Source organism: Alexandromys fortis, unplaced genomic scaffold, assembly GCF_014885135.2.
Source record: "Alexandromys fortis isolate MF-2015 unplaced genomic scaffold, M_Fortis_MF-2015_v1.1 scaffold_282, whole genome shotgun sequence".
Lineage (NCBI taxonomy): Eukaryota > Metazoa > Chordata > Mammalia > Rodentia > Cricetidae > Alexandromys > Alexandromys fortis.
The window spans coordinates 350,907-362,821 of record NW_026068199.1 but is presented as its reverse complement, the minus strand read 5'-3'; the positions used below and the strand labels follow the sequence as shown (position 1 = coordinate 362,821).

The 11,915-nt window shown below is 47.9% G+C and overlaps 1 protein-coding gene across 1 annotated transcript; it reads left to right on the top strand.

The window, feature by feature from the left end:
- The first annotated feature begins 455 nt into the window (after positions 1-455).
- Positions 456-7,841, top strand: LOC126493055 (leukocyte immunoglobulin-like receptor subfamily B member 3). Its single transcript, XM_050129815.1, has 11 exons — positions 456-568; positions 731-1,015; positions 1,149-1,454; positions 2,687-2,983; positions 3,223-3,525; positions 3,801-3,869; positions 4,759-4,875; positions 5,154-5,229; positions 5,307-5,344; positions 5,575-5,627; positions 7,025-7,841. The coding sequence occupies exons 1-11, from the start codon at positions 535-537 to the stop codon at positions 7,157-7,159; spliced, it is 1,713 nt and encodes a 570-aa protein (XP_049985772.1). The 5' UTR covers positions 456-534; the 3' UTR covers positions 7,160-7,841.
- Positions 7,842-11,915: the final 4,074 nt, after the last annotated feature.

Here is an 11,915-nt window from a genome sequence, read left to right as displayed (position 1 = left end):
CACTTAAATTTTGTAATTGCTATTTGAAATATTCATACATGTCTGCTACAATATGGACTTGAGAATTATGAGGACAGATGAGGCAGACATTGAAAGTGACATAGAAATGCTATCTGTGGAAGACTTGATTGCAACAGGTCTAGTTCCTGGGCTAGACTTAATCCTGTGGAAGTCAAAGCTAGGTGCCCTAGGGGGTGGTTTTCCTTATTGTGAGGCTGCTGAAGTCCACCCCTGCCAGGAGGAGTGTCTGCCTCCAGAGGCCACACCTTGTGTTTCCTGTTTCTCTGGTCTCTGTAGTTCTGTGTATAAGAGCAGATGCAACCTGTGGGAAGAGATGCAAGGATGTCTTCCTTCATAGCTCTGCTCTGTCTGGGTGAGATATGAAGATGGGGAAGATACACTATAACCTGGGAATGGCCCTGCCCCAAGCCTACCACTGTGCCATCAGGAAAACCCAGGGTCTTGGGAGGTTCTGTGGAGGGGAAGGACCTCAGGGTTTGGGACAGACATCATACAGGTAACTCTCTTCTAGGAATGACTCTGTGCCTTGGGACACCAGAGATGGCAGGTGAGTAAATGCAGCTGTCATGATATGCCATGCCTGGCATACCCAGGAACCAATCCTTGGAAATGAGGATGGAAAACAAGTCCTGAGTGCTGATCCAGGGTTTGGATGGAAGGTCAATCTGAGAATGGAAGCCTTTTGTTCTAGCTGTTCATTTTCTTCCAGGAACCCTGCCTAAGTCTATACTAAGAGCACAGCCAGATACTGTGGTCTCCAAGCAGACTAACGTGACCTTCTTGTGTGAGGGTATGAAAGGAGCCAAAGAGTTCCATATCTACAGAGATGGAGTTCGATATACTCAGTTCACACAGATTCTACTAAAGCCTGAGAACAAGGCTGAATTCTCGATCTCATACGTTGACCAGAACCATGCAGGGAGCTATCAATGCTGCTATCAGACTCATGATGGATGCTCAGACTACAGTGACGCCTTGGAGCTGGTAGTGACAGGTGAGAGGACAAAAATGTTGCTATCCTCAGGTTTCTCTGTCAAGAAGCGAGCCTGTTCTCAGGGGTACCCTGTACTTTACAGCTCTGGAAGAAAATGTTTCTGATATCTTTAACTGATTCCTTTTTCCCTTAGGAGAACACAGTAAACCCAGTCTGTCAGCCCAGCCCAGCCCAGTGGTGACCTCAGGAGGAAGTGTCACCCTCCAGTGTGACTCACGGCAGCGACATGACAGGTTTGTCCTGATTAAGGAAGGACCACAGAAGCTCTCGTGGACACTGGACTCACAGTATAACTTCTCTGATAGACAATACCAGGCCCTGTTCTTTGTGGGTCCTGTGACCTCCAACCAAAGGTGGACATTCAGATGCTACAGCTTTGACAGAAACAGACCACTGGTGTGGTCAGAACCCAGTGGTCCACTGGAACTCCTGGTTTCAGGTGAGGAACCAAAAACATTCCACAGAATAGTGTTGAGGATACTGGTGCTGAGGGAGGCCTTGGTGTGTGGTGTATCTGAGAAGATAGGGCTCTTTAGTTCATTGACACAGATCACTGGAGACAGAGGGATCCAAGATACAGAGTCCAAGAGAGAAACTAACAGGTGATCTAGGACAGAAGTTAATCTTCATGGGATATTACGCTACACAGTATCAGCTGAAGTACCACCTACAAGTGTGAACTTCTCTGTGCCACTTTCAAACAGAACCATCTCCTTTCCTACTTCTTTGCAGGGACCCTCCACAAACCCACCATCAAGGCTGAGCCAGGTACTGTGATTACCTACAAAAGTGCCATGACCATCTGGTGTCAGGGGATCCTGGATGCAGAATTGTATACTCTTCATAAACAGGGAATCCCAAAGCCCTGGGTCACAAGGTCCCCAAAGAAGCCTAAAAATAAAGGCCAATTTCTCCATCCCTTCTGTGACAGAAAAACATGTGGGAATATATCAATGTTACTATTACAGCATGGCAGGCTGGTCAGATCACAGTGACACCCTGGAGATTGTGGTTACAGGTGAAGGGATAGTCAGGGTCTCAGTGGTCAGGCTCTGCTCTCAGGAGTATTGCCTTCCCACAGCCTATTCCTGAGGAATACTTTTGCTATATGTGCCCATGTAATAGAAGGTGTTTTTCTCCCCTCCTAGGAATCTAAAAAGATAACCCCAGCCTGTCATCCATACCAGGCTCTGTAGCAACCTCAGGAGGGAACATGACTCTGCAGTGTGTTTCATTTGTGAGATATGACTAGTTCATTCTCATCAAGGAAGATGAGTTCTCCATCTCCCTGGACTCACAGTATCTTTACACTAATGCACACTACCAAGTCATGTTCTCTATTTCTCCAGTGACCCTAGTCCACAGAGGAATATTCAGATGTTATGGTTACAATACCCCACAGTAGTGGTCAGTACCAGTGAGCCCCTAGAAATAAACATATTAGGTGAGTCATCCCCATCATTGTCCAAACTTGTGGAAGCCCTAAGTCTTTACCAGGACCTTGAAGTCCTGGAATGTTGCTAGGAGAGTTGACCAAAGGAATAATCTGCTTACTAAACCAGAGCCCCACAGCAGAGAAGCAGTGACGTGGGTAGGGCAGGAAGGGAGGTGATAAGTGTGCCTTTGGTTAAAACCTGCTCAACAGTCCTTATCTTGTCATCTTTCCTTTAGGGCTGTCCAAGAAGCCCACCCTGCTGACTCACCAAGGCCATATCCTGGATCTTTCAAAGAGTCTCACCCTGCAGTGTTGCTCTGATATCAACTATGACAGATTTGCTTTGTACAAGGTGGGGGAAAATGATTTCACCCAGAACCATGGCCAGTGGACTCAGGATGGTCTCTCCTTTGCCATCTTCACACTGGGCTCTGTGACTAACTCTACTGGTGGCCAGTACAGATGCTATGGTGCACACAACCTCTCTTCTGAGTGGTCAGCCTCCAGTGACCCCTTGGACATTCTGATCACAGGTGAGGAACCCATTAGATTTCTTAAATGGAAGTCTCTCCATAGGCTTTCTTAGGGAGCCTGAGAGGTGATGGCTGGGACAAGAGACAGAGAACTAACACAGGAACAGGTGCAGATGCAGGGGAACAGGAGAGATGCTCAGTCAGAGAAGAGAGAGAGTTAAAAATGCTCAGGGAACACCCAGGTGCAGTTTCAGCTCAGAACCATGAAGGCAACCTCTCTTCATCCCTCTCTTCTTTAGGACACTTTCCTGTCACTCCTGTTCTCTCAGTGAAGCTTAACTCTACAGCTCATCCAGGAGACTATGTGACACTTCTGTGTTGGTCAAGAAACCCTGTGGACACTTTCATTTTGGACAAGGAGGGAAAAGTCCATCAACCTCAGCGACAAAAAGCAATGTTCCAAGATTCGCAGTACCAGGCAGAATTCACCCTGAGTCCTGTGACCTCTGCTGTCTCAGGAAGCTACAGGTGCTATGGCTCTCAAAATTCATCGCTATACCTGTTGTCATATGCCAGTGCCCCTGTGGAGCTCATCGTTTCAGGTGAGGTGACCCTGAACTGTCAGACTGACACACAATCCAAACACTAGGAGAGCCCTTGACTTGGTGGTCAATAGGAAGTGTTAGTCAGAAGGCACTTTCCCTAGTAGGGAAGTGAATACCAGAGGTATTCCCTCAAGTTAATTTCCACTTCATAATTAATTGAAATCTAGAATCGGGGATCATGGGGAGGTTACAGGGCAGATGTAAGACATTAACACAGTCAGGATCTCTGGGTTAGCACCTAACCCTCATCCTTTCCTTGTTCTGTTTCCTAGGACCCACTGAAGCATCCAGCCTGCCACCATCGAAGTCCCTGCCACCATTGCAGCCCATGCCAACACCTGGTGAGTGTCGGGCACCTCTCTTAGGAAGTATGCTTCATCCCCAGGCTGCGTCACTACTCTTAACCCACTGAAGTCCTCATTTCTTTGTCACTTCAGCTTGTGAGTGTGGGAGGCAAACAACAATTTCAACAGAGACCCCATAATCCCAGAGTTTAGTTTGAAGGTGACATCCAGAGAGAGATGTTTATGCTCAGTCTAGAGAATGAGGGAAGAGAGTAAGATGGAGAACAGGGAACCCAGACACTCACCTCCACATTCTACCTCAAAGGCTCTAAGAACAAACTACTCACCTGCATGGAGTTAGGCCCCAGAGGCCTAATAAACACTGTGTTGGAAGGTGGGAGTCCCGATGGGAAACAGCTAGTTATGGACTTGTTACAGGAGATACTATAGATGCTGACTTGGAAAAGTCCTTCCCTTTCTGACCTGGCTGCTGTTTCTCTAAGTACAAAGGGGAAAAGCCTTGCCCACAAGCATTAAGTGCTTTTTCTCCGGTTCTGGCTTTGGTTATGGCCCCTTTTGACAGAGGAGGCCTCTCGCAAAGCTGATCCTCCAGTGTGTCTGTTCCACAATGGTAATGGCATGTGAAAGGGTGGGGCACAGGGCCATGATAGCACATTTAGCCTCCTTCCCTCCATCTCATGAGGCTCAACTCAGGTGGTGAGAACAGGGCTGTGAGTCAGAGTCCTGGGTTCAAACCCCAGCTTTGTCAGTTTCATGTAGAGGTTCTGAGGCAGGAGAATTGACTGGATAGGAAAACAGACAAGTCCATGTTACAGCACTGTGGAAATGGGAGATGACGGGTTAAATATCCAGCATGGGCCTGTCACACAATAGGTGCTCAGATAAGCACCAACATTCTCCACTCATGATGTCACTTGTGCCTCAGGACTGGACAACTGCCTAATGGCTCTGGTTGGAGTGTCTGTGGCCTTCCTCTTGTTACCATTCATCCTCATCTTCCTCCTTCTCCTACAAAGGCAACAGGGACAATTCAGAAAGAAAGGTAAGTAGGGTGTGGCTGACCTGGGTCTCAGGGAATTGTAGGTTCCCCTGTAGACCATTCAAGGAGAGAAGTTTAGAAATACTTGCAGATCTCAGATCAGATAGCACTTGATATCAGAATGTATGGGATTTTAGTTGTTCTGTGGACTTCATTGTGTCCTGGGACATTTGCTAACTCATCCATGTGTTATAAAGTCCCCTTTCTTCCTTGTCTGAAAATGTCTGGGGTGAGGAACTTACTACACTCTTATCTCAGACACTTTTTTTTTTCCCTTTCAGTCAAGAAAGAGACAGAATTCCACGTTTCTGCAGGGGCTGCAGAGCTAGTATCCAGAGATAGGGGCCCCCAGGAGAGGTAACTCATGGTCAGGGGCATAGACCCACACCTGCCTGACACAACTCACTGCCAACTCACATTTTCTTTCTCTACAGATCAAACAGAGCCGCTGACACCCAGGAAGAAAATCTTTGTGAGATAAAGAGGGTCCTAGGGAGGGAGACATCTGAAGACTTAGCATTGCAGGGGTGGTGGAGATGCTCTGGGGTCTTTGCTGATTGGCCTGAACTTCACACTATGAACCCAAAGATATCAAAACATGCCCTGTTTTCTCTCTTTCCAACTGGGGCAATGCAGGAAACTAGGGCCTGAGTCTTCCCTAGACTCAGTTCTGAAGATATTCTGTTTGTTCTTCTATGACAGATGCTTCAGTGGAGGACATACAACTTGAGGATGGTGTGGAACTGCGAAGTTTGGTGAGGTCCCTCTCCCCGATCTACAGTGCTAAGAAATTAGGGCCCAGATGGTTCCAGGAGTTCCTGTTTTTCCTCTCTCAGCTCTCAGCAACATCCACAGCTGCCCACTCCGTTCAGCGAGCACTGTCTGCTTCTTATATGCTCTGGTCTCACTCTCCCCTGACTCTCTTGGGACCACCTGGTTCCTCCCTCACGGCCCCTTTCTGGCTCCTCAGCAGCTCTCTGGTTGTTAGCATGCTCCTGGGAACTCAGAGATCACAGGACTAAATGAATCCAGATGGCCCCATTACCTCCACTCACCCAGCTGTGACATGAAATCCCTTTTTTAATCGGGTCTTCCTGCATGGATCAGAGTTAGAACAAAGAACGCACTCCCAATCAGAATTAGGCCATGTGGTAATAAATGCAGAGGTGCAAACTGTTTCAGAAAAACAAAGCAGAACAAGAAGGTGAGAGCAGAAAGGGCCAGTGTGAATTACAATGGAGGACTCTGAAAGGTGTCTTTTGAGGAGAAAATTCACAAGGACAAGTTCATAAATATATCTAAGGGACCAGCAACTTTAGTAGGGGACACAGTGGGACAAAGGAAACTGAGCAGGAACATTTTTTTAAATTTTATTTATTTATTAAAGATTTCTGTCTCTTCCCCGCCATCGCTCCCATTTCCCTCCCCCTCCCCCAACCAAGTCCTCCTCCCTCGTCAGCCCAAAGAGCAATCAGGGTTCCCTGCGTGGCGGCAGACATACGGGGTTTTGTTTTGTAGTTCATTTTATGTGTAAGGGTGTTTGGCCTACATATATATTTGTATGTCCCATGTCTTACTGTTGCTGCAGAGATCAGAGGATCATAGCAGACTCCTTAGAACTGGAATTACAAATGATTTTAGGTAGTGATGTGGGTAGTAGGAACTGAACCTGGGGACTCTGCAAGAGTAGCCAGTGCTCTTAACCACTGAGCCATCTCTCCAGCCCCAAGAAGCTTCTGTTCCAAGAAGTTTGACTGTGTGGCTGGAGGCAAGACAGCAAGGATTAGAGTGTCAGAATAAGAGACCAGAACTGTAGAAAGGAAATCAAAATAGTTCAATCTGGCCATGCAGTGGAAACTGTCCAGAGAACATCTATAGCAGAACAGAGAGACACTTTATCTCACTGTTTTCTGTGCTACAGAGGCCAATGGAGATAGGCCACCTGGGAGATACATCCACCAAGATGAAATTCTCCAGGCTCAGGAGGGTAGGAGCTATCTTACCTTCTTCTCTGATGTCAAGAGAATTACTTGACAGTAAAGGGCAAGCAAGTAAAGGGCAGTAAGATGGACACTCAGGTACATCCTGTTTCTCCCTAGCCCTGAAGGTTCTTCCAAGCCATACACTTCCGTCTTACTCTTTCCCACTCCAGGTCATACCATCTGAAGAACCTCAGGATGTGACCTATGCCCAGCCACTCAGGACATTCAGACAGGAGACAGCTGCACTTCCTCCCTCCCAGGCAGGGCAGGTGTCAGAGGAGCCAGTGTATGTGATGCTCTCGTAGCTACTAATCCATAGGCTATTCCCAAGAACAAGAATGCATGACCCTCTGCACACAAGCATGCTTAACAGAGACTTCTAAAGAATGGTGGCAGTTTTTTGGAACCTGTCTGCACTTTAAATAAATTTACACATTTTGGAAATAAAGCAGGAGATTTCTCAATTATCAAGTGAAATGAAATTAAATATAAGGGGTATAAAGTTTTTCCAGCCCAACAAGTCTCTCCATTGGCATAATAATCCAAACCAGATGAAATCAAATAAAAAACTTTTTAATTAACAATTTTATTAAAATTATTAAAAATTTCCACTTCTTCCCCTCCTTCCATTTCCCTCCACCTCCCCCCCCACTCTGCCTCCCCCTCCCTCTCCAGTCCAAAGATCAATCAGGGTTCCCTGCCCTGTGGGAAGTCCAAGGTCCTCCCCCCTCCATCCAGGTCTAGGAAGGTGAACATCCAAACAGACTAGGCTCCCACAAAGCCAGTACATGCAGTAGAATCAAAACCCAGTGCCATTGTCCTTGGCTTCTCAGTCAGCACTCATTGTCAGCCATGTTCAGAGAGTCCTGTTTGATCATATGCTCCATCAGTCCCAGTCCAGCTGGCCTTGGTGAGCTCTCATAGATCAGCCCCACCATTTCAGTGGGTGGACACACCCAGATGGAAATAGAAAATGTAAGACTTTAAGACTGACAATTCTGAACCCTCTCATCCTCCATGCCATAGTGCTTCCCCTCCTCCCCTGGACCTAACAGCTACACATGCACGTACTCAGTTCCTGAACAATTACCCATATACATATGTTTTGATTCAGTCCCCTGGGAAATGGAGTCAAAATGACCTCTTCCCTCATCTGATCTGGCAACAGCTCTCCAGCCAATTATTGGTAATAGCCCTTTTGAATAAGCCAATCATATTAATCAAAGAACAACCCACCTTGATTCTGAGGCCTTCTCCTTTAAAAGTAGCCTATACCAGCTATTTGAGGTTTCTCTGCTTTTCAAATGCTGAGGGACCTTCATGCAGAATTAATAAAATCCTCATGCTTTTGCATTGGCTGTGGTGTGAGAGGTGGTCTCCTCGGTGTTTGGATGCTAGAGTCCAACATTTGGTTCCCTGACTGGGAAATGAGTCGCTCCCAGACACTCTAAACCCAGTTGGAGGTATAAAGAAACGAGCTCATTTTTATGTCTGTCTGTTTGTGTATTGTGTTTCTGTTTCTGTGTAATTGTGAATCAGTAATTTGAGAATTGTACCTGCACAGGGTCAGTATTAAAATGGGGCTAAGGGAGGAAGCAGACATGTTTTGAGATTCCTTGCCCTAGCCCTGAAAGATGTTTCACAGGTATTTATGGGAGGGAGGGGTGACCAGGTCTCCCTAATCTCCAGGGGAGGCATGATCCTCCATCTGTATTTTCAGATCTGCTGCTGCGAGGCTTCTGATTTTGAGTCTATGTCTGTCTTTTTGTTCTTGTGTATTTTCAGTTCTACACCAGAGTGGTGGTGAGAGCACTAGCTTCTGGTTTTGAGTTTGTGTCTGTCTCTTTGTATTTTTGTTTCTGTATGTCAGTTTGTCTTTGTTAAAATCCACCTGCAGGAATTCAGAACCTGGCACCAGCCCCTTGGCCATCATTAGTTCCCCTGATTCCGAAAGCAGCCCCACTGCTGGGGGAGGCAGTGGCTGCCTGCCCCTCCGTGAGCCTTTTTGTCTTCTCTCTTTCCTGTACAGGAGCAAAAGATACCCAAAATCCAGGCACCTCCGGTTCTTCCTGATATCCAGCCAATATCCAGGCAAGCATTCAGGCATGGCAGACTTCTCCCTCCTCCTTCCCCAGAGGAAGCACTTTGTTCCTGAGGAGCCCCGCTGGTCAGGCCCTAGCCCTGAAAACTTCAGCACTCAGTGTCTATGCTGGGACAGAGGAAGGATGTCCGCTAGGGAGAGAGTGACCTCCCAAGCATTTCCCCTTCGCTCAGTAGCAGGACAATTTACAATACTGTCTTTTTCTTCCTCTAATCTTTACTTATAACCTTTCCTTCTCTTGGGACTCTCAGGCCATGACCGGGCTTATAGACTCTGCTTTGGTTACCCATCAGCCCACTTGGGATGATTGTCAGTAGCTTTTACAGGTGCTCCTAACCACAGAGGAAAAACAGTGAGTTCTCTTTGAAGCTCAAAAGAATGTCCCAGGAGCTGACAGCAGGCCAACCCAATCACGGAACGAGATAGAGGATGAGACACCTTCCCTCTGACTTGACCCGAATGGGACTTCAATACTCCAGCTGGTAGGGAAGCAGCTCTGTCTTTATTGCCAGATTCTGATTGGCGGGTCTAAAATAGGGGGGTTGCAAAGCATCCCACTAATTTGCTAATTTGGCTAAGGTAAGAGCAATAGTACAAAGGTCTGATAGTAGTCCTGCAGGATTTTAAAAAGACTATTGGAGGGGTACAGGATGTAAACCCCTTTTGATCCCATGGCAGCAGATCACCAAGCCAATGTAATGATGTCTTTTATAGGCCAGTCAGCATCAGACATTCGTAGCAAGTTGCAGAGAATGGAGGGACTGCAGAGATGCTCCCTCCAGGACTTAGTAAAGGAAAAAAATTAGACAGATAGGGAGGCAACAGAAGATGACAGCTGCAGAGACTGCGCACCTCAGACAGAGCAGCCCCTGAGTGGCAGAATGCAGACTTCAGTGAGGAGGAGTGGCCCTACAGGACTTTGGGCTCGAGACACTTCCCAAAGCAGCTGCTGAGCAGAAGTGGGTCGGAGAAGGGCGCCGAGCCCACCTGAGAGGCCTACGCAGCGGCCACAGTGACAGTACTGAAACCCCCCCACCCCCTTGCTTATGCTGTGCACCCAGGTGTCCGATTCTGGGGTATACTGGGAAAAAAGGGGAGGAGTTCCCCCTCGCTGTGTAAAGCATTTGACTATGGACACAGGACTGCTGATTATTCCTGAGTGTCCCACGCTTTTATTAAAAAAAGACCTGTTGGAGACTTTGACTTCCGCTACTGTTCTCCAGGACTGTAAAGAAAAGCAGGCTGCTCTCTGCCTTCGCCATGCCCACCTTGCTGAGGAAGGCTTTGCAGCCACTGCCAGCTGAATCCTCCCAACTGCCTTGGTCACAGCCCAAGCCTAGGAACTCTGCTTACAGCTGCCTGCCCCACGCAGGCAGCAACTGACTGAAGTGAGGAGGGGCTGGGAGATGCCAGAGGCCAATTCCAAACAGTCTTCTCAAGCTGCTTGCAAGTTTCACAGAGAACAACTGCCCCCAGCTCCCAGACCGCAGCTGTGGGAAGCCTGGGGTACAGCAATGCTCAAGCAGAGCCGGTTTTGGTGGCACATGCTAGTAGGATTTGCTAAAGAAGGCAGGGCAACAACAGTGGCTGAGCTTAAAGGGACATTGGCCCTTTTAAGAAGCTTTTTCTTACCAGGACAAAAAGATCAAAGAAGAAATCTTCCTGAGATTTGGCCTGCCCAAGGTAATCGAGGTTAATGGTAAACTGCCTTGTTGCCCAGAACAGTCAGGGCATGGGTAAGACTGGGGAAAATTATATTGTGCATACAGACCCCAGAGTTCAGTACAGGTAAAAAGGATAAGTAAAACCCCTAACCAAATTAGCCTTTGGAATCTGGCACTAGAGACTGGGTACAGCTCCTTCCCCTAGCCCTGTTCTGGGTGCAGAACACCCCATCTCAGCTTGGACTTACCCCCTATGAGATCCTATATGGGGGGCCTCCCCCATTGGCCTCCTTTAGGGCCCCTCCTGACCCACTTGCTCACAAACCTGATCTGCAGGCTCAGTTGAAGGCTCTCCAGACTCCAAGCTCAGGCATAGAGACCCCTGGCTACCCTGACACCTGGAAATCTGGCATTCGTTCTAGAATTGATGCCTGGGGTATATCTGGAGGGACATGAGAAAAGCTGCAGCACCCCACAGCCAGAACAGCAGCTGCTCGCTCATACCTGCAATCCATGCCTCCTCAAGCCCTTGCTTTGATACCCCTGCCCTCACCCCTGATTTCTGTGAACTAGTGGCAGGGCTAGCCTCCTGGGATATCCAAGATACATATCCCCCACAGCTGCCTCTGGAGGCTGGCAGAAGATTTTCCCCTGGAGGAGATATTTGGGTGCGGGGATCCAGAACACATATGCCACTTGAAAACTGTCGGTAAAAATTATACTTCCCCAAAACAATGCTCCATGTGGATCATAGGGACCTGTGACATCTCCCCCACTTGTCTCCCAGGGGCAAGCAGCAGGACTGTCTCCATGGGTGTCAGGAAGGACTTGGGGCATGCAATGGTATTTCCCAAACAGAATACAGCAGCAAGATTTAGGTGCCACCTTCACCATTAAGCCCGGGCACCCGGAAATCTTGCACCTGTTCCAGTGGACGGTATTGCAGCCTGGATCCATGCATCTCATGTCAAGCCTACACCTCCAGGACCTTCCACATGAAAGCTTCAGTGTACCCCAAATCCTCTCAAGGAGGCCTGATTCTGCCAGGCTTGCTGATCTTTGCCCTGATGTTTATACCTTAAGACTTAACCTGGACTCTGACTCACTTTGAGACTGGACAAACCTTAAGGCTAGCCACTGGAGTTCATCCCCTGGATACCTGGCTCCCCCAGCTAACTTTTGACCTGTGTGTTTTAGAAAAAGACTGTTGGGAGGATACTGAGCAAATGCCCGGAAACTTTTATGAATGATATATTTGTTCGGGCGGGGGGGGGGGAGCAAACTCTGCAGTATGGG